We start from the raw sequence: 25,864 nt of genomic DNA, 5'->3' as shown, positions 1-25,864 counted from the left end.
TGGTAGCCCACAGTGGCAAAAGTGGTATCGGGATAGAAGAAGTATCCAGGCATCCATTGCACAGAGTGTAACCCCTGAGTTTGCTCAGAAAACCAGAAAGAACAGAAAAAATTCCTTTCTCCGTCTCCTCAGAATATGTAAAGGTATTGTGCTGTTCCTGCTTTTTCTGAATAAAGCCCAGGAGGAATGAAGAATTTGAGTCTCTGCCTTACTCAGCAAATTGAGAAACCAACCCAAGCCAGATATAAAATTCTTTTAAACACAGGCCTCCCTGCTGGCAGCAGCACTGTGCCACTTTGACATCCAGCAATAATTTTAAATGAGAGTGATTTATTTTTCTTTAGAAGGCAGCAGATGGCAGCAAAGTTGTACAGATGTGCCAGACTAGTAGAAGAAGAAAAATATCTTAGTACACACACTCTAACAACATTCCATGGAAAAAACGTATCATTTGTTTCTGTCTGTCTTGCAGTGTGGTTAAGACAATAAATCAGGTTTAATGTCCCTCGTGCACTTGTAATGTGAGGGGGCTTTTTCCCCATTACCAGGAGTTAATGAAATCAGATTGGGGTGAGATGATGTGAATTATCACTCGGTAAATCATCTGTGTCTCTGCAGGAGTCACTTCTTTGGGCAAATCTTTTTATATCCTTCATTAAACAGATACTGATTGCCTTGTGCAAATATTATCACAACATGCTTGACTGTCTGTGTGTGCACCCTGACTGATACAGGAGTTTGACTGCCAGTTTCTGCTGTGAGCTGTGTACAACACTCACTCTCTCATTTGAGTTAGTTGTCTGGATACATCCTTTCCTGAGGCTTCAAAACAGGTGATGAGTTCGTTTTGTGGGGTTGGTTGGTTGATTTGTGGGTTTTGTTTGTTTGTTTGTTTGTTTTGTGTTTTTTAGTAGAGAAAGGAGGAAGGAAATGGTACTATATAAAGTCAATAGCATTTACAACACTCCAAAATCTTACTGCACAAAGTAAAAAATGAACTCTGGGGTTTGGACAAGAACACTGGAAGTTTCTGGGATTCAATCCCTGCTCATGAATACATTTAGCTCCACACTTGACACATGTATGTTGTTTGAAGCTGTCATTGCCAGCAGCACCACGTCCACTTAAGAGGAGCAGCAATGATCATACATTGCTGAACTCATTTCAGGTTGAACTGAGAGTCTGGATTTGAGTTACCTCTTTTGATAGAGTTCCTGTCCCTTACTTCTACCTTTCAATAGTTTCTTCAGGCTTCAAAACCAGAACTTGTGAATAAATGAAGTATAAAGCAAAACTTACAATACAGTCTTTCAGTATAAAAATAGACATGTTTTTGAAAGAAAGCTGGGGCTTAGATTTTTTTCCTGCTGAAGCCAGTAGAAGTTTTGTTTCAATTAGATGGGATCAGTCTCAGGCCTGGGATTTGGTGTTGAGATTCCTATCTGGCTCACCAGTTCATCACCACCAGAATGTCTGATGTCTGTAGGCAGTAAGGAGACTAATGATATATGCCAGTTACATATTTTTCATGTTGTTTATCAATAAGGGGCCAGACTATGAATTTGTTCCTTACGCAGAATGAGATGCAGAGCTGCACAGCCCCAGGAAAAAAAAAAATGACTTCGAAAAAGTGCCTTAGCAATCCATCACTTTTTTCTTGTCTCTAAGGAGAACAAATTTTACACTGCACTTTACAAGGTGCAGCTGTCTTTTTCCAGTGCACAGACTCAGACCTGCTCCCGAAAGGGGTCTGCAGGGAAGTGTAGTGGCCTCTGAGAGTTCAGTGCTTTGTAGCAGGGAGCCACAATAGAGTCAGGTCATGTAAGGGCAAATAAGGAACCCACACACCCTTTTGTCCTCTTCTGCAACAGCAGTGGAATTAATTACATAGTGGCCTTTTAGTCTTTGAGTGTTTCAGCATCACGATAACTCATGTGACAGTAACCACCTATTAAAAGGACAATAATCATGTTTGTTTGATGAACTGCTTAGTTTGCTCCTGAACTAACAGATAAGATCCATTATGTTTGTTCTCCTGTTTCTGCCAATACTACCGGACATCAGAGATTAAGACCCAGACTTTTGTTTGCTTATTTTTACACCGTGTTAGCAAAGTATGACGAAAATATAAACCATTTTATAATTGCTGGAAAAGTTGCGTGTAATTTGAAAACTGACAGATCTGGGAGGTGATAGTTGACTGAAAGTATTGGAGGAACATTTATTTTGCAATCCGATTCTGAGAGTCAGAATTAATTACAAAATATTTGGCTTTAGCTTGGTTGGACTGATCTTTCCTGACTTTGGAAAAACCCAGGCTTTTGTAAGTGAATGGAAGACTCAAGGAGGTCTAGTTAAATGTCTGGTAAAAGTTATCACAGAATCAAACGAAGTCAAAAGATTTCACTTGGCCTCTTCATTGCTATTGCTGTTGCTGGGATTTTTGGAAGCAAAATGCTCCAGTCTTATCAAATTCTTCACATTGATTCTAGTCTTCATGGAACCATTTGTTTTTCATTTGGAGACATTATAGTTATCAAGCATTTTGACTGGTGTATATAGCATGTAGTAAAAAGTCTTTTGCATAGCAAAGCTCTTTACCTCATGAACAAATTATGCTCCTTCTGCTCATGAAGGATACGTGGCCCTGCTCCAAAGAACCAAGTATTTAAAAATTAAAACGATTTCAAAGCTGACACAAATTATTTGGTGAAAAAAAATGTTCTTTAAGAAATATTTGGATAATAAAAGCAAGCCCTTGTAAACACAATAAACAAATTTTAGTTAGGCATAATTGGATTTAGTTATTGGTTGTAGTCAGTCATGCTGGAATTTTTTCTCCTGATGCCTGTGTGCTCTACACTACTTAAATATGATGTGAGATAATATAAAATGGTGTATTGACGGCACAAGGAAAATATTTGGATGGCTGTCTGGAGTTGCCGTTATTGGCTTTAATTATGACTTGCTGTCCTTTGGGTACTAAATGAGCCAGAAAAGGCTTCATATGTGCCAAAGTATTCATTAGTATTCCCCTTTCTGTCATTGTACTTGCAGAAAAAGTCTATATCTGGCACCTGACTGCAGTTCTTATTAGCACAGACCAAGATGCTTTGCAGATTTTGATAATCATCTGAAAGTACACCGGTGTCTCTACTTTTTGGATACAGTAGAAGTTGTTCCTAGGTAACAGTGGCAGAACTCTTCGACCACTTTCTTATGTAACTGGAGAACAAACCTTTTTTGTAGTCCTCTCTGTGATGTGGCTGCTTAAAGTAAGTTTTTTGGTACCAATTGGAGAAAGAAAAATAAGTACTTGTTTCCCTCTTCCAGGTTACGGGACCTGCACTAGGACTTTACTGGAAAGTGCTAATATATCAGCATTTTAGGCCCCTTGCCACTATTCCATATAGCACTAATAATAGAGCCACAAAAATCTTTCTGAGATAAAAATAGCCTTTTCAATCTATTTTGGTAATAAAAAATTGTCTATAGTGAAGTGCTTTTTCTTTGCCATAGGATATCTCTAGGGTACACACAAAACAAAATAATAACTCATAAAGAATATTCCATGAACTACCCTGACACCGTGGAGACTCTGCTGAGAACGGTGACCACTCCTTTGGCATCCACTCTTGAACAGATTGGTGGATAAGGATGAATTCTTGCTCAAATACATATTTACCATTGCAAAACTGAATTTTAATTTAGAACTTTGAACTTATAGTCCTGTTTTAAGCAGCTGTTGAAATACTGGCCTGTGAGGCACCAGACTGTTCTTAGAAACTAATACTTAAACTAAGGTGTGTAAACAGAAGCTCCTGATTTTGGAGGCATTTGATGACATCTTCCACTTCTCATCTGTCACACTGGACCATAAACTGACCTTGACCTAAGCACACAGCCCTTCTTGAACTTCTAGGACTTTGAGAGGAATCTTGTTTTCATGAGCTGATACTGCTTCTCAGTCTTGTTCTCCCTGAAATCTCAGGGGTTTCAAAATCCTCACACTCCTCAGAGATTTTAATCTAGATCATGTATGGATTTCAACCACTGTTTAAAGGTTAGTGCCCAACATTTTGCTTTGTGGGATTTTTGTAGTGAAAAGATGCTTTAGCCAAAGTTCTTCAGTTATATCTCCTGCATGGGCAAGAGGAAAAGCTTGGTCTTTACGCTTTGAAAGGCAGGTTTTCAAAGATTTTTGGGAGAATGGGGCCAATTTTCAAAAAAGAAAACACCTTTTCTTTAGTTGTTGTTTATTGCAACTACAGAGTTTTGCTTCTCCCTACAAGCGCAGCAGGTGGTGCTCTTGATCCTTCCAAATGGAAATTGCACTTGCTCAGCTCCAGGACGGTCAGCTTTGTGCCATGCAGCACCGGCTTGCGGCATTTAGCCCTGTCCCGTTGGTCCAAGGATCTCTCAGCTTCCAGTGAAGTGCCTTCTATCAGTGAAAAGGAAAGAAACAATAGAAGTATTTTAAGCGGGGAGTGGGTTTTGGCAGTAAATGAAGATCAATACGAACAAAAGTAGCTAGGGGGCAAGTACATACTGAACCACACCATAGCCCAATCCAGTCCCAAGTTTGGATGACAAAGATGCTAGATGTGTAACCCATAAGTAAAATTGTAGCTATTGAATTGTATGGTTCTGTTAAAGTCATCTCAGCTGTGCTATGTATTTTAAGTAGGATCATGTTTTCAACCACACATTGTAATTTCCCACCACAAGCACCTCAAAACTTAGAAGCAGCAACTATTCTAATTTCAACATCTGTTGTGATTTGAGAATAGCCACTTGCTTGTTTCTGAGCTGGTAGCTGTAATCTGTGCTGAAGATCATGCATTTGCTGTCACCCTTTACATCTTACAAAATCTGGATCAGAAAGGCCATCAGGAATAGAGAGGTAAATTCTCTTCCAGCTGTTAACCAACAGATGGTAATTAAAGCTGGGAAGTGTCAACATATATGCTTAAAAAAAAATACTTGAAGTGGAAAATCCACTTCTCAAGATTCCAAAATTCTTAGTTGAAAATGTTTAGGAAAGTAACTAAAACCAGGCAATTCTGAGCAGAACTTCAAAACTTTGGGGAGGAAAATCATCATGAATATATGCCAGGTATCAAGTCAGCTGAATTCCTACCCAAGTGGGTTGTTTTTTTGTTGTTTTTTTTTTCCCCAGCAGTATTCCTGGAAAGGCATCATTGCAAATATGTTTTTTATGCATTTAGTATTAGGTTAAATGCTGCTGTTCCCAAGTTCTCTCCTGTGTATGTTAACTATGTTCAGAGATACTGTAAAATAGGGGAAATTTTTGCCGAAGACGCTATTCAAATGCACTTGTTTAGTTTTTAGGAGGTTCATTTTCTTGACGTGTGAAGAGTAGATACCAATAGATGGTGCTGTTGGTGCATTAATAAGGTTTTTTTCACGTTTTTCTGGTCTGTGGTTGGAAGTTGTTCTTAAGGAAAAAAAAAAAAGAAAAAATAGGAGAGAGGGAAAAAAATAATAATAACAAAGAACAAAACAACAAAATCCCTAATGCTAAGCTTTTATCCGAGATGTTCTGCCCGCGCTGAACTGGTCACCATTTAACTTTAACCTGAACTGTGGCCCAGGAAATCCTTCAACATAAATAACCTTGGAAGCTGCCATGACCATTTTTGGAACATGTTCCCTCAATAAATCTGTTACTTTGTTGTGCAATGTTGAAGTGTGCAGTTGTTTCTCTGATTAATTGGGGCAAAAAATAAACTTGCACGATCAATCCAAGCTGTGACACGTTTCAGCCCTGGCTGGAACATGAGGGTAGAAAAGGCCTTAGAACCTTCTAAACAGATCTGCCCTGGGATTTTAAGATGCATGCTTGCTTTTGAGTTTACTTGATTTGACTAGATAAGGTGGCTGCTAACTGAGGAGTTCTGGTCTGTCACAGAGCTGCCATGCTAGGTTAGTAAGGGCAGGACAGAACACAATGAGAAATCATTTATCTTGACCACCCACCCCCACTAAAGACAACATAACAGAACTGTTTTATGTAATAGTGTTTATTTTATTTCACATATTACCCATGGAGAACAGCTGATACATTCTCTACATCTTTCACCAGTCTGGAATGCAAGATAAAAAAGGGTATGGAAAAAGAGTTTAACGTTTGACATTCATGATATGAAAAATAGAGGGGATACAATGTTCTAAAATGCCCTTATGCAATATATATATATATATATATATATATAAAACGTATAAAAATAAAATATATTTTCAAAAAAAAGATACAAACAGGACATAACACCGGACAATCTTAAATATCGATACGTATCTCATGACCCACACACACCGCACTTATAATTAACAAAAACCACGTACAATTGCACTTTTCCTCTCTGTGACGTTCAAGTATATCGCAGCCCCCGCAGGGACTAGTGAGTGTCCGATTCCCTGCCGGGTGCAGATAACGCAGAGGGTAGAGCAGATGTGGGGGACCTGTCCTTGCGAGGGCTGATCGCGCACCGTCCGACACTCGGGGGCAGAGGGCGAGGCCGGGGCCGCGGTCCCCGGGCCCGGGGGTGCCGCGCAGCGGCCGGCGCCCGCCGGCGGGTCCTCCCGGCCGCGGGGCTCCCCTGAGCAACCCCCGCTGCGGGCAGACGGAGCCGGGGCAGCTTTGAGCGCAGCCCGCCGGCAAAGAAGGCCCGGCCTCCGGGTGCAGCTGCGGGGCAAGGAGCGACATGGCGGCCGCGGGCCGGGCGCCTTCCAGTCCCAGGTGGCGGCGGGCGCGGGAGCCAGCAGTGCCTCGCTCGGGGAGGGTAAATAGTCAGCGATCGCCTCGCCTCTGCGGCGGGCGGGAGGAGCAGCCCCTGCGCGTCCCCATCGGCTTTCACAGCGTCCCCGCGCCGTCTCTCCGCGCCGGGCGCGGGCGGGGGCCGCGGGACCGGCCGCCCCTCGCCCTGGCAGTGCGGCCCGCCGCTCCGCTGCCCCCAGCCCAGGGAGGGCGCACCGGGGTCCCGCACGGACGGGCGGTCTCCACGAATCCTGGCAGCGGCGGACCTCCGGAGCGTCCGTGCCTCAGTCCATCCACCCGAGAAGGTCTCGGCCGGGTAGTGCGGTGTTCAGATCCCGAGGACGAGGGCGAGGGGATGCGCCCCCCGCGTCCGGGGGCGCCGCCCGGCTTGGGGGGAGTGCGGCGGGCTGCGGCGTTCGGGCAGGGAGCGCCGCCTGCGGCCATAGCCCTGGGGGCTGATCTTGCTGGCAGGGGCAGCATCGTCCTTATCCTTGTCGGTCAGCTGGTAGATCTGATGGGCCAGCTTCTGCACCGTGCACGTCCCGAAGCGGCACCCCGTGCGGATGGTTTGGAAGTGGGGGAAGTTGTTAATGCTCTGGCGGTAGCGCTTGACGCGGATGTGAGCATCCTCCCGGCTGCTGTGAGGCAGGAAGAGAGAGAGCGGGCATGAGAAAAGCGCAGTGGGGCTCCGGAAGAGGGGACCCGGTGGGCCCGGGGCGGGGAGGGCAGGGACCCCTCAGGGGCGGAGGCGGGTCCGTCCCGACCGCGCAAAACTTCCCTCCACCACCCCCCCGGCTCTGCCCTGCGCCAAGCGGCGGGAGAGGGGCGATCTGGTCGCAGAGTAGAGCTCGCTGCTGATGGGAGAAGAGGCCCCGCATTTTATGACTGTTACTTTATCTATGAATCCAGAGCTCAAGTTACTATTTATATTTGACTTTCACAGTAAAGGCGCTACTATCTCCCGCCAGCTGAAGAGCGCGGGGAAAGGGAGGCGGGAGGCTGCTTTCAACGCAATGTGCAGCCCGGGCAGGACCTGTCTCCGGGGTTTGGGGGATCTATAGCGAGAATAAGCCTCAGCACCCGGATACGGGAGGATCCTGAAACTTTCCCCTTCCACGAGCAAGTACCCGAGCCCAGAAGGGGTTGGAATTTACCTGGGATGCGACACTCGTGGATCCTCCTTCACGTCCTGGGTCCGTATGAGCGACTGCACGTCGGCAGCTGCCCCCAGTCCTCGGAGTGCGCCCGAAGGCTTCACGTCCCGCTTGGCTCGGCTCAGTGCCCATTTCGTCCATCTGAAAGGAGCGCAAGGAAGAGGACAGCCTGTTAGCGCAAGTCTGCAGGGCAGGAGCCAAACCAAATAGATTCGAGGGGCGATAATCTTTGCCAGCGCCGAGATTTTTTTTTGGGGGGGGGATGTTTCCTGAAAGGGCATGAGGCCTTTTAGGAGCTGTGCAATTCCCGCAGGGAATCCAGTCCCTCTGGTCACGGCCGGAGGCCGGCGCGGGGGCTCCGCAGCTCCACGAGCGGTACTGGGCGCTGGCAGGAGGACGCGCTCCGATACTCACTTTCTCTTGAACTCTGTCGCTACGTCCACCCTTGCAGCATCCACCCCGAAGAAGGTCACAGAACCGAGATAGAGCAGGGCTACGTGAACTAGTTTCATTCTGGCTGTGCTCCTGGTGGAGGGAAAAGAAAAGAACTGTAAGCACGGATGCTAATAAAAGTCAAGTAAGGTCTGTCCTTTATTTCTGGTGATTCCAGAGAGCTCATTCCCTCAGAGAGCCCCCAGGCTACCGGGGACTTTGTGTGCGATATGAACCAGAAGCTAATATTTGCTCAGCAACTTATCGCAGAGTAAATAACAGAGCCTCCAAAGTTTACGTTTGTTGAGAGTTTTACTTGCAGAGGCGGCTGAAAACCAGCAGGATTTCCAGAATACCCCCAGCAGCTTGCACTAGGATTTAGGAAACCCATGAGATTAGAGAGAGCTGGCTATCAGATGCATCGTTTCCAAACTCCAGCAAGTGTTTGCTGCCTGGAATTTTATCCCCGATAGCTCATCTTCCCACTTCACACGCAGAACCAGCTAGTTCTGGATCTTATGTTGTAAACTGCAGCTGATGCCAAGAGCCAGTGCAAGACTCTGCAGCATAACTCCAAGCTCTTCAAAACAGTCCAGATTTAGTAGATTTCTACTTCTTCTCCACCTCCCCTGCATCTTTTTTTGTCGTTGTTGAGGGAGAAAAAAAAAATAGTTCTTACCTGACAGTGAGGATAATCCACTGAGACAAATGTTCTTGTAGTAACGATCCGAACTTGCAGGGTTTCCTGAGGAGGGAGAACTCCTTCTTTGTGTGTCTGAAGTAACCACTGCCGAGCTGCGCTCCACGGCTTTTATAGAGGGGGGAAGTGGGTGGACCTTAGCGTGGCTGGGGGCCCACGCCCACGTCCACGTCCAAGCACTTCTTAATCATTCTAGTGTGGATTGGGAGCAACCCATACTAGCATAAAATAAGAGGATTATTAAAAATTACCTTCAACAACCCCCTTAGTATTTTGTTAATTATAACGACAGCTTTTAGGTGTGGATTCCGGGTCATGGCATAACTTGCAAAATCTGATAAGCCCCTCAGTCTGTTTTACTGGGGACAGACTTTTTAACTGCCGATATAAATTACGTTTACACGGTCTGTAGCATAATTTCTCATTCTAGGTATCTTAACTTCAGGTGGGTGGAAGCAGAAGAGTAGGAACTAGATCCGACCAATTTCAAAATCCGTGAAAATCCATCAAATACCCAAGTTCCAAAAATAAACCCATATTTGGACATAAATTATAATGAGAAACTGTAATGAACGCCAGCCTTCTTTACACACGTAAGGAGGTGACAAATCAGGCATCATTAATATTTATGACTCAACTTGGGTTCATTTTTTATCTAATAAAATGTATTTGATTTACTTGATCGATTCAAATAAATCACAATTTAAAGGGGTTTGGAAGATGAAAGTTAGAGCGCACTCTGTACCTTTGAACAAAGGAAGCAGTATTGCTTTGGGGCAATCACAGGGTCACTGAAATGCTTAAGGACGCTAGGGAAGATTTGCCTTGCGTTGTTTTATCCCAGTCCGCAAACCTCCAGATAGATAAGTAAACTTACTTTCCCGGTTATCAAGCTAAACCAGTGCAGGACCAAGGTCTCTAACAGCATTCTTTTGGATGGCCAGCAGCAAAATCTTAGTCTGCCCACCATGTTGTTTGGTTTTTTTTACAGTCTTTAACGTCTTTGCTCCATGGTGCTGCAGAAAGGCAGAGGTCCGGCTTCGCATGGGGTGCTGGAAGCCAGCACCAAATGGACTGTTTCTGTACTTGTCGCAATACAGCGGAACCGAGGGAAATGCCCCGGGAGACCTGTGCCCTGGGGCGTCAGAATCCCCTTCCCAGCGAGAGAGAGTCGGGAGGGAACAGACTAGCCTGTGCGAGATGATTCTCTTAAATCTTGCCCCAAGCAAAATGTTTCAAAAATCACGAGTGAGTATGTACTCATGACTCTGTCTTTCTAGATAACCGCGGTATATAAACAACACCCTGGAGAGGTATGTGCAAGGGGATGACGGAAAGTTTCTTGTGCACGGCTGACTCGGTCTAAGGTGCTCCCTCCCTCCTTCGCCAGCATCATCCAGGAATCTGGAGGCTTCTGTCTCCGGCATCTACCTGTACGGACGGGGTCAGGCTGGCCCGGGAGCCGCCACCCCGGCCGGCCGCCCCTCCGTCCCTCACACGCTCTCCGCCGGCACCCGCAGGCAGGAGGATCAGCGCTCCCCGGAGCTGTTGCCCATCGCATCCTCCCGCCGGCCCGTCTGTCTTTCCCGAGGCCCCGGCGCGGCTCCCGCGGGGCGAGGCCGTTTCCCCGGCCGTGAGCTGGCCGCCGAGGCAAGCCCAGATCGGCTGCTCACCGCACCTGCCCGGCCTGAGCGCGGGGCGGGAGGCGGCGGCGGCTTCGGGGACACCGCGAGCCGCGGCGGCTGCCCCGGGCGGGGGGCGCAGCGGGAGCCGGCCAGCCCCGGGCTTTCCCTCGCCCCCTCCGCCCGCCGGCTCGGGCAGCACCGCGAAGCCGCAGCTCCGCTGCCCTCCCCACGGACCGTGCTCCGGAGCACAAGTGCACAGTGCGAGACACTTGAGGTGTAAGCTCAGGTAGGAAGAAATGGGAAAAGAGGTGGTCTAGAACCGGACTGTAGCATGACCAGAGCCGCACAGCTGCACCAGACCACGATTACTGGATTTGAGAGACCTCATGAGGCAGCTCAGGCTCGAGCTAGTTCAACCATTTCCTCGATCAGCAGAAGTTGAAACTGAATCTAACTTTTCCGAATGAGAAAGCAGGATTTTGTGTGATTACCATTGCTTTAATTAAGTCTTCTGTTCCAGTAAAAAAATCACACACTTCCCCAAATGCTGGAAAATCCCTCATTAAAACCCTTGGCTAAACGGGAAGTGCATTTTGTATACTCTTAGGCAAATAATGCAGGAAGAATTCTATGTTGGTTTAGAAATAATCACAACAGTAGTAACACAACTCACATGAGTTCCACACTGACTGCCACTGTCATTTTAGTGATACAAAATTATCTCATTCTCGTTCATGAGGTGACAAACTGGCACATAAATTATCTGTTTGTTGCTTATGTGATTTGTGAAAGGGCTTCAGCAGGTAAAGCTGGTTCAAGTGTAACACAAAACAACACATTCTTTGTTCAGATGCTTATTTTGTTCTTCCTAAGCACTTGCATTCCTGTGCAGTTTGGAAATGAGCAATAGTCACTGAATTTGTACTATGAGGTAACAGTGGACCCTTTAAAACTATTTCATAAATAGTGAGTTACTTCAATTTTGAAAAAAAGTTACATGGATTGTTCTATGGAAATATTATTCACAAACTGTTACTCTGAGGCAATGCCATGCAGTTCAGCAAGACTGGGCTCTCCTCTGAAGTGTAGGGTCTCCACTGGAGGCTGCCTCATCCATGGCAGGGAAGTTGGCCTGGAGGAACATCCAACTCTTGTTTATTGGTTATCTTGGCGGTGTAATTCAAACTCTTGGCATTGCCATAGGTACGAAAGCCTTTACAAGATATATCTGCCTGGGCAGGCAGATTGTGAAGTTGCTGTTTGTACAGAATTTTATTCAGACTGAGTTTTATTCCAAAAGCAAAGGTCTAAAATCTGTAGGCATCAATGGGAAATCAGTTGGAGGCAAATATTCTGTACCGATTTTGCAAGAAAATTGTTGTTTAAAGCCCGTGGAAGTGCCTTTGTGTGTTTCATTTTGGGTTTAAACAAATATTACTGAACTCATATGCCATGAGTATGAATATACTTGATTATATTTCAGGCTGTATGAAATCACTGGAAAGATGATACTAAGAGAAGAATGATACCCCATGAGGGATGTAAAACCTCAGTCAAGCTCCACAAAGAAAGCCTTGCTGTGAGTGCATGCACTCAGCCAGCCTTGTCTGTGCCAAGGGCGTAGTGACAAGGCGTGATTCCATTTCTGGTAGTCCCGTTGGAGGTGCTTTTGGTGAGCCTTATGTCTGACAGGTTTCAGTACACCAAACAAAGCCTCCTAAATGAGGGTTGGATGCACATTGGTAAGGAAAAACCTGGTCAGGGATGTGGCTGCTTCCCGGTTCCAGCATCAGGTGACACTGGATTAAAGGACTGCAGGCAGAGTGCGACCGTTATATTTCCTGAAGGAGGAGTAGACTGTACAAGGTATTGTGAACCTTGACATCTTTTTGGTGCAAAGCACACAATCTGGATGTGGCAACATTGTCCCTTGTGTGCTTTCAGCCTCCTAGAGCAGCTGCAGCCCCACAGTTCCTCCCCTGGGATAAGTATGGGCCTGCTTACAGGGTCCTTCTGGAGACCTAGGCCTTGGAATCCACCCAGAGCCGCTGCTCTGTGGGCCCCTTCATCTCCCATGAAGAGCCAGGCTGCTCTGCTGCAACAGAGGGAATTATGTTTCTGGTGGTCTGGATGAAAGTTCAGTTGACATTGCATTAGACTTTAGGTGAGCAAACAATCTGTCTGCTCCACTTCCTCATTTGTCCTATAAGAACATAAGATTGCTCTATACTGAAGGAAGTTAAGGAAGTAAGTTACGGATGGCTGACTCCATTTGCTGTCCACGCAGATACACAGCTGTGTTCAAACCCAGATGAATGGTGGTCTTCCTGTTACATGAGTACTTAAGATGTGCCACTTCTTATGACATGCCTTATAAATTAACCAAGATTTGGCTATATTGGTCTAGAGGGAAGAAGGAGCAAGGCTGTAAAGTGGATGTTAGTAGTATTGGAGAATCCATCAGTAACATTTTCCTCTTGATCCAGCATTTGTTAATGCCCTGGGAAAAGTGTTAGGTGATATTCTCCTGCCAGAGGTGCTGGCTGAATAGAGCAGTGAGAGTCTTATTCCATGTTGAACCTTTTTATGAGTGTAGATATGATAACCCTAAGGTCTCATTTTAGCTCCAAATTAGGTAATTTCTTAGTGTCTTTAAACTTTCCCTCCAGATTTAGCTGTACAGAACATTATTCCTCGCTTTTGCAAACTATTGCATGTCTTGGCTTTGTGCTGTTGAACAACGCCAGCATCTCCCCCTAGGAGTTACAACGATGAGCTCTAACCTTGTACATCTCACAGGGGTAATGTGTGGCTTCATTAGGATTTGCATTCCTTTGTTGCTGCTTCAGAAATGCTTTTAATCAAAAAGCTCAGTGTTTTGAAAACAGCTTTGTGGGTTTCAGTCATTAAAGTCTAGAGGATCATGAACCAAAATGCCTATGTATGACTTCAGAAAGGTATTCCTGCTTCTAGCTCCTACCTAGTGACTGACGCCACAGAGCATCTCTTCCTCAAAAAGTATATTCAGTCTTTTCAATGTATGTATTACACTTTTTAAAAATGTATTTTAAACTCCTGAAGTTTACAAGCAATTTTATTAAATTTGGGTCTCCTTACATGGTATCTGCCTTCAAAACAGTTAAGCCACGAAGCTGATTACTCCAAGGAGGTTTGGAGTGCTGCCCTCCGCTGAGAAGGCACAAGCGAGAGCACTGTAATTGATTGCCAAAGCTTCCTGACCAACTTTCCTCTGGGTTATCAGCAAGACCCTGAATCGGCATGTCCCAGCTAAGTAGGAGGTGCAAGAACTGAATGTTTGAAATAAATGTCTCTGTGAACCTGCTGATGACTCTGCTGGGCTCCTCGTGATGGCGGACTGTCAGGAGGAAATTCAGGGAATTTTCCTCATTTCCATGTGCACCACACTGACCACTGCAGCTCCTCACTGTAGTGCAACTGGTGTACTTTGCGTTGTTTGTTTTCTCTGTGTTGTCATACAGGACGTACACGGAAGCTTATCAGAACGTTTTGGCAGATTCCACCAGTTAACCAAGCACTGTACTGTCAGACACCCTGTTTATCACCAGCATCTCTGCGACTGCTGGCAAGCTCACCGGGCTTTCGAGGGTAAGAGTCCAAAAGGTGTCGGCCTCGTCTGTACGCTATAAATAGTAACACCGAGTCCCCCCCGGCAGCCCCCGCGTGTGCCCAGACCTGCACGTCGGAGGCCAGCAGGGCTACGCCGAGCGCTGCGGCCGTCGCCCCCGTTAGCAGGGCGCCACGGCCAGGCTCCCAGCCCCAAACGCTGATACCCCCGTGGAAGGGGACACCCACACCGGCCAGAGCGGGCAGGAGGACGCAGCTCCCGGCCGGGTCAGGCAGCCGCGCACCGCAAAGCAGGCTCCTCAGGGCACCGCTGCCGCGCCCGCTGGGGACAGCGGCGGGGGTCGCGGGTGCTGGTGCGGGGCAGGGCCGGGGCTGAAATCCCCTCCCCGTCACTCGCTGCCTGTCAGGCGGGGGGCGGGCACCGCCGCGGAGCCCGGCCGGGCCGCGCCGTTGGATCGTTAACGGCCGCGGCAGCCGCGCGGGTCGACTTCCCCCGCGGGGGCACCTTCCGCGCATCGCGGGCGAAACGTAAACACGAGACATCCTGGAAATCCGAGTCTCGATTCACGAGGCTGAGCTGGATGGGGGGGGAGGAGTGGGGGACGGCGACGGTGGCGTTAGGTCGCCGTCGGGTTCCATTTTCACACAGCCGTTCCCCGGCTGCTCCTCTCAGGAGCGGTCCCCGCGGAGGGCGGTGAGGTGAAGTCCCGCTCCGACACCCGGCTTTCCCCGAACGTGCACATCACATTGTCTAAGGGAGAAAGTGTTCCGGGGTCCCCGCGCCCTGGGTGGGTACCTCAGGGGGAGGCTGCGAGGAGACAAAGCCCACGGCGGGCGAGGTCGGACGTGCCCCGCCCGCGCTGGGCTGCGGAGCGCGCCGGGAGCGTCTGCGGCGGCGACCCCCGAGCAGCGCAGCGGAGCGTCCCGCCCCAGCCGCGTGCCGCCGGCGAGCCCTCAGCCCACGCCCAGCCCGGCGGGGTCACGGCGCAGCGGTCTCGGCGGCGCGCAGGCGCACAGCGCGCCCGCGCCTCCAACATGGCTGAGGTGGTGCCGCTTCTCTTGCGGCGGGCGCGGAGGGGAGGATGCTGAGCCTCCCGGGAGCCGCCGCCGCCACCGCAGCAGCAGGGGTGGTGAGGCCTGAGGCGGGCTGCTCTCAGCCATGGCCAGGCTGGCCGACTATTTCATCGTGGTGGGCTATGACCACGAGAAGACAGGTAGGTGTGGCTGCGCGCAGGGCTGCCCCGCGGTGTCTGGCCTCTTCCCCCCTCCCATCGTTCCTGCCCGGCCCCGGCCCCCTCCCGCCTCCGGTCGGGCCGCAGGAGGAGGAGACTGCGGCGCGCACGGGCCGCGTGTCCGGCCGTGGGGAGGAGGGTGGCTGAGGGCAGCGGGGCGGCCTCACCCCCACCAAGGGGCGCAGCGGCCGGCGGGGCGACGGAAGGGTTAATCCCCCTTTCATGAGGCGGAGCGGCCCGGCGGGAAAGCGGAGGGGCTCCTCTGCCGCCCGGCTGCCGGGCCCTGGCACCCCCGGGTGGGGGGGCGGCCTCGCCTCCGCCCCGCGGCCTCGGCCCGGGTCATGGCATGGAGCGGGCCAGGGCGGGCGGCAGCTGGCCGGGCCGTACCCCGCGGCCTTGGCCTGGGCAGCGGTCCCTTCGAGAAAACTGGGGCTGCTTAAAATGTCGCCCACGGACGCGCACAGCACCGGTGCCCAAGCGGCCGCACCCGCTGAGCAGGCAGCGGGGCCCGGCTTGGGTGTTTGTGGTGCCTGTTTCCCGGGCCGTGTTGGTAGAAAGCGGCGGTGGTGGCTGTCGCTCCCCCGCCTTTGTGCTGCTGGCTGGGGCACGGACACCCGCGGCCTCAAGGGAACACAAAGACTGGAGGTCCTGGGGAAGCACTGGGGCGTTTTGACTGGGGTCTTACAGCTTATCGCCTGTTAAAAAGGTGTCTCAGCCTGGGGAAGCGCCGTGGCACTCGGGAGGCTCTTCAGGAATGGCTGCTTTGCTTAGAGAATCGAGATGTTTTCTGTCTGCTCAGGTGAAAGGAAAGTGGTGTTATCTGCTGGCGTTTTGTGGGTGAAGAGAGAGTGGTTTCTATTATGTAACTCTCTGTTTTGATAATATCACATTTGTTGCTGGAGAGATCTTAAATCCGTATATAAACTGATTTGAAAATGAAGTGATTGTCAACTGGTATGTGTTTATACTGGGTATTTCAGAACAATCCTTTGAATGTATGTTGTTAATAAACAATGTTTTAAACAGTTGAATGTCCCCAAATTTATTTGGCTCTGCATAAACTAAACAACACTCAAGTTTGTTATGCTAAGTAATTCTTTGAAGTAGCAATTGCATGTAACGTGAATTTGTTAATTCTAGAAGTGCAGCTAATTAGCTTTTAGAGTAAGATCCTTTCATTTTTTTTAAGAAATCATTATATCTATGTGTTTATAAAGATACAATGGCTTACAAGATTCTGCCAAGGATCTCCTGGATTTTACTATACCAGTATTGTTATTCCAGTAATTGTGGTGTGGTTCCCACTCTTCCCCCCAACTTGGAAATAGACTTGTCCTAACTGTAGTGGCAAAAGTATAAGGCATGTGAAATGGAGAGTAATTTATGTTAAAAATTATTAGGTTGAAAATCTCTCCTTTCGTCTCTCCTGTTTGGAACGTTTTCCCCAACTATAATAGAGAGCCCAAATCAAAGAAGCAACCAGAAAATGCAAGGGTTAATTAAGGAGGAGACAGAACAAGTATGCTGCCTTCTTAAAGGGTATGATCAATCTGGCATAGCCACTATGTGAAATAAAATCACAGATTGCAGTGGAAAGCTTTATGTTTGTAAAATGTCTTCATCTGTAGCATTTAAGTATGTGTTTAACTTCCTGTACATAAATCGTCTCATTAAGTTGAGCAGAATTGCTTGCATGGATGAAGTTGTGCAGATTCAGAAATAATTCCAGAACCAGAACCTTAATTTGAAAAGGTCATGCCCAGAAAGTAACTATTTAGACTTCATTATTTAAATTACTCATTGCTGCTTTAATGCTTCATACTAAAAATGCTTGAAGGACCAACATTCTGTTGAAGACTAGGCATGCATTGTTTTCGAAATTCCTTTACCCCCACATGCGATCCCATAATACATGGAGTACTGACCTTTCTTTTTCTTGTAAAAGCTGTAGTTTCTTGATGCATTTATTATGCTTACTTCTATATGAAAAAGCAGGGGCAAACATTTCTAGGACTGTAGACTTATTACCTGTGAAGCTTTTAAATTATCAAGTATGTTCTCTTTTTTCTCCTTCCTTTTTTTTTTTTTTTCCCTTTCCCCTGCTGCCTCCATCTTCAAGAAGGTTCTGGGTTGGTTTTAATAAGTTTGATTTTAATGTTGAGTGGAATTACATTTTATAGTGTTTTTTGTGTGTTTTTTTTTTTTTTTTTTTTTCAGGAAAAATCTGTGGAATATCTTTGTGTAAACAAGCAAACAAAAGTCCTGTAACCTTCCCTCTCTTCCCCAACCTGTACGTCAGCAGCAGTTTGGATAATGTGCACTTGCGGTTAATAAGAAAGGATGTTTATAGTAACGACTGTTCTCCCAGAAAAGCCCTTCTGCCTTTGCTATCTCTCTATAGCAGCCATCATCTGTTCTGACTTCACATGTGTTACATGGATTTATTTACATGTGCCAGTATCTAAAATATACTGAAGATGTGGTAAACATACTGCTGACTTGTGCAAATTATCTAGTTTTATTCAAAACCATTCACTATAAATACCTAAAATGCTGCACTTGTGCAATTCAGGAGCAGGTTTATAGATTTTTCTTGTAGCAGAAAAACTTCAGTGTTACAAGTTTTTATCCAACATAGTCAGTCTTAAGGGGAAGTGAATGTTTTTTTGTCCTCAGATAAACCTAAGAGACTATCCTCTGAGGGGTCAAACGTTTTCAAGTTCATTCCTGCTCCAGTCTAGGCCTATGTAAATTGATGTTACTGCAGTCCTAGTGCTGTCATCCCTATTGTGTTAAATCTTCCTTTTGTTTTCAGCTTGCTTTAGGATGCTGACCTGTTGAAGAGACCTTTCTTGCTGAGTATTTTGCCTGTGTCGCTGTATTATTTTTTTTCTGGGTTACTTTTCTGCTATTTTTTCAGGCAGAGTTGGCTCACCAGGATTCCAGATGAGTGCCAGTATTAGTGTAAAGGAGGAGCAGGAGCATGCAGAAGGAGGACAGATCACTGCAACCTGAATTTATGTCGGCTTAAGTGGCCCTAGAAGCTTGGACACAAAGATGTTAGTCAGGTGTCTTAGTCTCCTGCATGCTCCAAGGAAAGTAATGGGTACCTTCCAACAGTTCCCAAAACAGGTGACTTGTGCTCAGAGAAATGCCCGGATATTCAATGTGAGTGGAGAATGAGCTTTGCTGTTGGCAATGTAGGTGTCAGTGGACTTTCAGGGACATGGGAAGTTAAGAAGAAGTCATTGTGTAGTAAAGGATGATCCGGTTCACTTAGCTTTTTATGTATTTGAGGTACACTTGACTGTATTCCTGCTTAAAAAATTGGTCTATGTCTTTCACCATGAAAGTAAGCTTGAATATGTCATAGTTCTGATTGCTGTTTTGTATTTTAAAGACTCATTCTGAATCACTATGAAGAACTGCAATAGCAGTAGTTCCTATCGGAAGTTCATGTTCAGTGTCTTGACGTGGTTGGAGGAGCCAGATTTAATAAATCCCCTAAATTTAATAAAAACCCTTGGTTTTGTTCTAACAGTGGAAATGTGAAGGATTTCACATTATTTTACATTTAACTTAACGTTTACTGAGGTAGATAACCACATTTTTCTCTAATGTATCAGCAAAATATAAACCTGTTATGTAACTTGCCACAAGAAGCATTTATAGAAGTCTCTAAAGGGAACAAAGGTGCTAGAAAAGGTAGGCAGCCTGGGTTAAAAGCTAGAGAAAATCTCAGAAGACCTTGCTGTATATCCATTTTCTTTTTACATGGACTTTGAAGTGTGTTTGATGTGCTTCACCAAAAATTCCCATTTAACTTGTTTGCGTAACAGAATGTGGATGGGATTTAGGAAGAACACAGATGTTTGCAGAGATCACAGAAGGGCGTGAGAAAATGTGTTTTTGTTTGGTTTTGGTTTTGCTGGTATAAGCCATAATAATAAATTTATCCCTGGAATTTGCATATGATGGTATGCAAAAAAGGTATAGGAGAGAATGTTTTGTGTCTTTCTTAGCTCAGCAACTGGAAGGCAAGGCTAAAGAGAGAACTAAATCATGGGTTTGATGAATTTGCCCATACACCCATAATGGCTTTGATACGGGATGCTGTTGTGTAGCCAGCAGTTGACTCTCAACACCTACAAGGTGCAGCGAATGTTTCCTGTGGGATTGTTTGCTCTAAGAAGACAGACCAGTGTTGTCTGTTCTTGCTTGCCTATGCAGTTGCAGTGTGGATGACAGAAGGCTTGCAGCAGTATAGCAGTTTTATTTGGCCGTTGTCATAACTGATAAATGCTGATATAACATGTGTAGGCGCTGTCGTTGTTGTTTCTGTTCAGATTTTTATCACCTTCTTTTCAGGGAAGCCTTTCTTGTCTAGCATAGTTTCATATCTTGCTGGATTTTGAAACTAGACAAGTGATTGATGATAGAGTAGAAGTTTCTAAATGCAGTTGTATGCTGATTTTTTTTTTTCTGTGTACAGATTTTGCCTGTGAAGAATTTTTGTTTAGTGGAGTAAATAGCATATAATATCACAAGGACTTTTTGGTGTATTTGTTGTATATTCATAGGTAGGCATTCCTCTGGGTTAGTATGTATCTAAGGAGTGGAGGATTTCTTGGTATCTTGGTACGCAATCTCTGCGAAACAGAAAATGTAGAAAAATAAGGAAATCAAGTTGTTACTTCAGTGGCTTTCTGACCTGTGCTGCAGCTTAGGTTGGTTTGAGTGCAATCTAGGGAAATCTCAAATGGAAAAGAAAGAAACGCAACAAAACCTAAATCCTTTTTGTGGCAGAGGAATTCTTGTAGCTGTAACTTAATGAAACAACAAGTGTACTATCAGAACTGAAGTGGAATGCAGATATGTAAGTAACTGTGTATTGGTAAGAGATTGCTGTAGTTGGCTGTGACTGGGGAAGGGCATGGGCGGGTGCCCAGAAACTTTTCCAAACAATTAGTTGCTCTAGTATAAGAAATTATCTCTCTCTACAAACCTTGTCCTTGCTAAGTTTAGTTGTCAAATACAGCAGCCTCCACAATACCCCCCTGAAACAGAATAAGAAAATAGTATTTCCATTCCTGCTTTTTTTTTCCCTTTTTTTTTGTTTGTTTTGTTAGATAAGGCTATCTTGAAAATCTGCTTGGAGAAAACAAACAAACAACAAAAAAACCCAACTAAACAAGTACTTTTTTGGTAGCATGTCTTCCTGAAATGTATTTAAGCAATTTCTTCTAATATATAATGCTGAGGAAAAAATATTGTTATTTTGATTTAAGGATTCACTATAATTTTGGAAAAATCTCAAAATCAGTACAGATCAGTATAAAGCTTCTTTCCCTCAAATGTCTGCTAATGAATATATCTAAAGAACTTGGATTTGAAACTCTTTGCTCACTTGGTCTTGCCATCGTAATAACAGCAATAAAAATACTTTGTTTTTAACCTTTCAGTTTAAATTAAGACATTCATAGGGCTTTCATGTTTATTCTGTAACAAATCTTCATTTGTCCTAAAATGCGAGGGGACAGATTATGTTGAGGGAAATACCATTTCATATCTTTGGGGATATTTTAAGACTAAAGCACAGTAAAGAAACTTTCTCTGTTGTTTTCTGTCCTGGATTAACTTTGTGGATTATCTAACAAAAAGACACTTTTCCTGCAGCATGTTCATGGAAAACAATTTGTTATGCAAGCCTGACTGAATACCGTTTAAGCACTGGCCTTCTATAACCACAAGCATATTTTTCAGTGGGGGGACAATGAGAGTGACATTTAACTCCTCCAGTGTCACAAACATAATATAATTATCTTCTCCAGTGTTATAAGTTAAGACTATTGCTATGGTAGTTCACTGAGATGAAATTAAAGTACCGACTACCTTCCCAGCTACTGGTAGTTAGAAAGTAAAAAACAAAGGAAAACCACGGTTGCTGTGGAATAATTTTAAAATGTGGAACAGTAAATTCACTGTTCAACCTTGATAAACCTCAGCAAATGTATCTTACAAATATATGCTGGTAATTAGAAAGTCGTTTTTTACTCCTTATTTGCAGTGATTTTTCAGACTTCTTGCTTATGTAGTGAAAAAATATTTCTGACAATAACACTGTCATTATTGATGAGATTAATTTTCTTCTGCTCGGTATTTTGGGAATTCCTGTTATATGTCATAGTTGAAATAAATTATTCCTTTGGTGTCAGTGGTATATTCTGAAGTCAAGGACAATCCAATTAGTGTTGATTGGGATTTGGCAGCTAAACCCTTGCTCATTGAGCCAAGAACATGCTTGTTATTGGTTATCTTTTAGTGACGAGATGCATCATGATTTCATGTCTCTGATGTTTACGATGATCAGTTCTCAGTCTTTTACAAATTGTATAATGTGGAAAAATGCAATCACTGAACACAATTTGAATTCTTTATTTGCTTTGTAGTAGTCTTGTGCTCAGGTTAACAACAAAGTAACTAATCACAACATTTCCACTAAACTGGACATAGGTAACAGGCTCAGTACAGCAGCCAGATCCAGTAGCTGTTGACAGACAGTTAGTACAGTCTGAGGTTTTGTGTAGCTGTAGCAGAGGAATGCTAATATACAGAAAATACAAGATCGTCATAATTCTGGATACAAATTCAGGACAGCTGCATGCAAAACCACATTGGACCCTGGGAGACCTCGGTGGATGAGACAGTGGAATACTACTGGGGTTACAAAATCAATCACTCAGAAATTTGAGGGGGGGAAAAAAAGGTAGGAATAATGTCCTTTTAATGTGGTTCATATGTTGTCTCCTAGGATTTAAAAATGCAAAACACAGAAAATTCACTCTCTGATACTTGGATAGGTCTTCAGCAAGATTGGAAACGTCTTGGTAGACTTAGACTTTGGGTCTAATGGAATAGTAACTGGAAGGAAGATGAGACATTCTGGCAGAGGATTTCTCAGATACTTGTGGATGCAAAGGAATGACAACTCCTCTTTCTAGAGTTTTGACTTGAGTTGTGGAAAATCGTGCTTTGGAGAACAGCTTTTGTTGAGCTACTTTTGCCAGATGCCGTAAACGTTAATGCCAGCAGTAGTGAGTGCGGTGGGATGGCAGCGTCCCCTTAGGCTCTGTGCTGGGCTGCAGATCGTGACCCTGTGGCTTGGGAGCCCTTGCTCTGTACGACAGCGGCCGCTCTTCCTGCTTACGCTGTTTGACACATTCTGGTGTTTTAAAATTCTTTGTTTTCCAGTTTGTTTTTTCAGGTTTACCCCAGAAGAATCTCTGACCTTAGTGTGTCTCTCTCATTCTTCCTCCCTCCCTCCCTCCTCTCTCTCTTAGTCTGTTTGGCCATTTTTATCTACTCTGTTTTTGAGATGAAGTCCTCTTGTCCAATCAGTCTGATTGCTTGGGGTTTTCATCTTTACATAAATATCAGTTCATTACATAAACAAGTTTTGTACCTGCTGTAAATTTTGAGCCTAAAGGAGTGTTTGCTAGAACTTTTGTTTAGGCAAAAAAGTCCTTTTCCACAGTCTTATTTCTTAGAAACAGAGAAAGTATTTGGTGTGATGTTTTCTGAAATAATTGGGGTGGAGGCAGATATTATGCATTGAGACTTAAAATGGTATATTTAGTTTAGGTAAGTAAGAAATAATTGAAAATAGTTATAGAGTAAGAGGTTAGAGCACCCTTAGCAATGCTTGTGACTGTTAGCTATTTGCATATCAAAAGGGATTGCACTTATGTTTCTTCTTAGTTTCTTGCAACCAGTTGTAGCACAATAAACATTTTAGCTTGATCTCTGCATTTTTAAACTCTCACATTTTAAATTTGTACTCTTATCACATATATTTGTGCTTTGGACAAAGTAATACAGACACTTGGCCTTTTTTTGTGACTGTTGTTCTGTGAACTATAAATATAATTCCTAAGTAGCAGTAAGCATAAGCTGACTGTATGAGTAATAAAATACCCAAGACCTTATTCAAAAGGGCAAAGTTGTGATCTTGTCATAAATACAACCGTAATGGACTTGTAATTCTGGAAATACAGTTGAATGGGCATACTGTACTTTTTAAATAACAGTAAATTAGGAAATCTGTGTTTTTTTTAATGCTATTACACAGGCTGCTTTTCATAAAAACGCAAATTGTAATTGCATAAAAAAATGAAAGCCACGCACTTTGTTCCTGCAGAGCTGTTTCTTCATTAGTAGTCTCTTCCCAGAAAGATATATAGTTGTTTTATGAAGCTTGTGAAATGACTAAGCTGTTACTGTTCTATATTGTTACTATATACTATTTTTAAACCAACTTTAACACAATTCATTCTAGTAAAAGTTACGGGGGATTTCAGTTTTCTTTCTTCTTGATTAGTAACTTCTGAAGAGAGAAGTAGGTTTCATATTTTTGAAGAACTTAGAATTTTTTAAACGTGATTTCTAACTAAAATTGATTATACATTTCCTTCCTAAACCACAGGTTTAAAACCACATTTTTTCCTGTATTATGTTGGTAATTTAATCTGTTTCTAGGCTCTGTTTTTTAGGTTGTGAGTTTTTAGAACCTTTAGTCTATGAGATATTTTTTCTTCACTGTTTTTTCTTTAGTCATGGACATGGCTCTCAATACTGATCCTGTAAGAGCTCGTAGCGGGTGCCGATGTGGGTGATTGAAATCTGTTACTGAGTTCATTGTGTCTAGTAGAAGGGTCTGGATTTGCCCTTGATATCCTCGTCTTTCCCAGCTTTGAAAACCCATGGTATCTGTAAACGCTGGAGATGGCTTTTGTGCAGTTCAGAAGGTGAAGTGGTGGGTTCTCGTGGGGGTTCCTGGCGCTGCGCTTGCCCGGTCTGCTGCGCAGAATTTGCTGTTGTAAAGTAGCCTGAGCAACAGATTGCGCCCAACTGCAACTGAGAACTAGTTGGAATTCCCTGTTAAGGGAGAGAAGAACTGCTGCCTGAGTGTTGCCTTCACCCCACATTTCGTAGAAATATGGTTAATTATTTTATGCTTTTGAGGAGCTACTTGCTTTTGCAAAATAGGAAACTAATCAGTGTCGTGTTTCTCGTGATCAGCAAGTTTCAGCACTGGTAGAAAGCCCAAGGTTTGGAATAGATGCTCTTAATAGTATTTCCAAAAGAGATAAGAATGAAAGGATGCTTTCCATGGTAATAAATAGTCAAAGTTTAGAATTCATGTTCAGAAATTCGTGCAAGTTCTATGTGTTCAAAATGCTGCAGAGAAATGTTTCTTCTCCAGATATTTTATAGTGTCTAAAGCTTTAGTGCTTCTTTTAAGTAACGAATTCTGGTTCACTTTGCTAAGTGAGTTAAGATAATGTCTGTGGAAGTCTCAGACTTGCCCTTTAGCTGGAGATAACTGCCCCTCCAGCAGTTTTAGGCACTCATGCCAGTTCTGGGCTAGTTCCACTCATGGGCCGGGGTTTTGACTCAAGCCGCCAGTAAACATGCTCCGAGCTGAGACACCTGGATTTGTGTTTGGCATGGGGCACATGTTGCTTTTTTTCCAGCTCTGAAGGGTTGATCGTTTCCAGCAGAGAAGCAGCAAAAAGAACTGGAACATCCCAGACCGTGTCAGGAGGTGGTTGTGGGACTGGGGTGTTGAAGCTGTGGTGTGTCAGCTGGGACGCCAGTGTGATTCAGCGGGACAGCCAAAGCAAGTGGCATGTTTTTTCAGTTACAGGCAACTGAAAAGAAAACAAAACCATGGAGAGCCACATGTTTGTGATTTGGAATCCAAAACTCTTCTTTCAAAAGATTCTCTTTCCTGTTTGATTACTCTGCATAAATAATGATACCAGGTTTGCCACTGAGTAAACAGTGTTGATTCAAGTAGTTATACTTTTGTAAGGTTGTTGTTTCAGTACTGTGTTTCCCAAATACTTTGTTTAGAGTGTTTATTGCGAAGAGAGATGAGATCATACATATTGAACAAAATATCTTTGCGGAGGCTGTTTTTATTATTTTGTTCTCTTTTGCCACATGGCATCTTTTTAGAAGAGGCAAGGCTGTCATTGAAGCATTTGATTTTTTTGTGAGAGTATGTTCTTGAACAGTGTCCAGAAAACACACTGTCTACCTTTCTGACCCTGTGAGAAGTTTTTGCATGTTTAAAAAAAAAATGTTTGTGTTTGCTCATGTGGTTTTTTTTTTGTTTTTTTTTTTTTATTTTTTTTTTTTTTAAGAAAACATGGTCCAATTTTTTAATAAATGACCCATTTTCAGCAAATTGCGGTTGAAGAATGTGTGGGTTCACTAGTCTAGTCTTTAGATGTAGTCACTGATAATTGTAGCTGCTTTTCTTTTTAGTAGCC

The 25,864-nt window shown here is 44.6% G+C and overlaps 2 protein-coding genes across 14 annotated transcripts in view; one reads left to right on the top strand and one right to left on the bottom strand.

Moving 5' to 3' along the window:
* Positions 1-6,212: 6,212 nt before the first annotated feature.
* ADM (adrenomedullin) lies at positions 6,213-9,136 on the bottom strand. 2 transcript variants are annotated; one of them, XM_082057885.1, is made up of 4 exons: positions 9,044-9,136; positions 8,347-8,457; positions 7,933-8,073; positions 6,213-7,416 (listed from the first exon to the last, which is right to left on the bottom strand). In XM_082057885.1, exons 2-4 carry the CDS (start codon positions 8,442-8,444, stop codon positions 7,107-7,109), a joined length of 549 nt encoding a protein of 182 aa, XP_081914011.1. In that variant the 5' UTR covers positions 8,445-8,457; positions 9,044-9,136; the 3' UTR covers positions 6,213-7,106. The 2 variants fall into 2 exon arrangements, with proteins under 2 accessions (XP_081914011.1, XP_081914010.1); XM_082057884.1 differs by lacking the exon at positions 9,044-9,136 and having other exon boundaries at positions 7,933-8,361.
* A 6,189-nt stretch (positions 9,137-15,325) lies between these two features.
* The window catches only part of SBF2 (SET binding factor 2), a 265,873-nt gene continuing 255,334 nt past the window's right edge, over positions 15,326-25,864 (top strand). For all 12 annotated transcript variants that reach the window (XM_082059563.1, XM_082059564.1, XM_082059561.1 and 9 more), the window contains exon 1: positions 15,326-15,509. In XM_082059563.1, coding sequence (XP_081915689.1) covers positions 15,455-15,509 — 55 coding nt within the window. In that variant the 5' untranslated portion in view covers positions 15,326-15,454. The remainder of the gene's footprint in view (positions 15,510-25,864) is intronic.

This window comes from Streptopelia decaocto (genome assembly GCF_964273445.1).
Source record: "Streptopelia decaocto genome assembly, chromosome: 7".
Classification (NCBI taxonomy): Eukaryota; Metazoa; Chordata; class Aves; order Columbiformes; family Columbidae; genus Streptopelia; species Streptopelia decaocto.
This window is presented reverse-complemented; position numbering and strand designations above follow the sequence as displayed.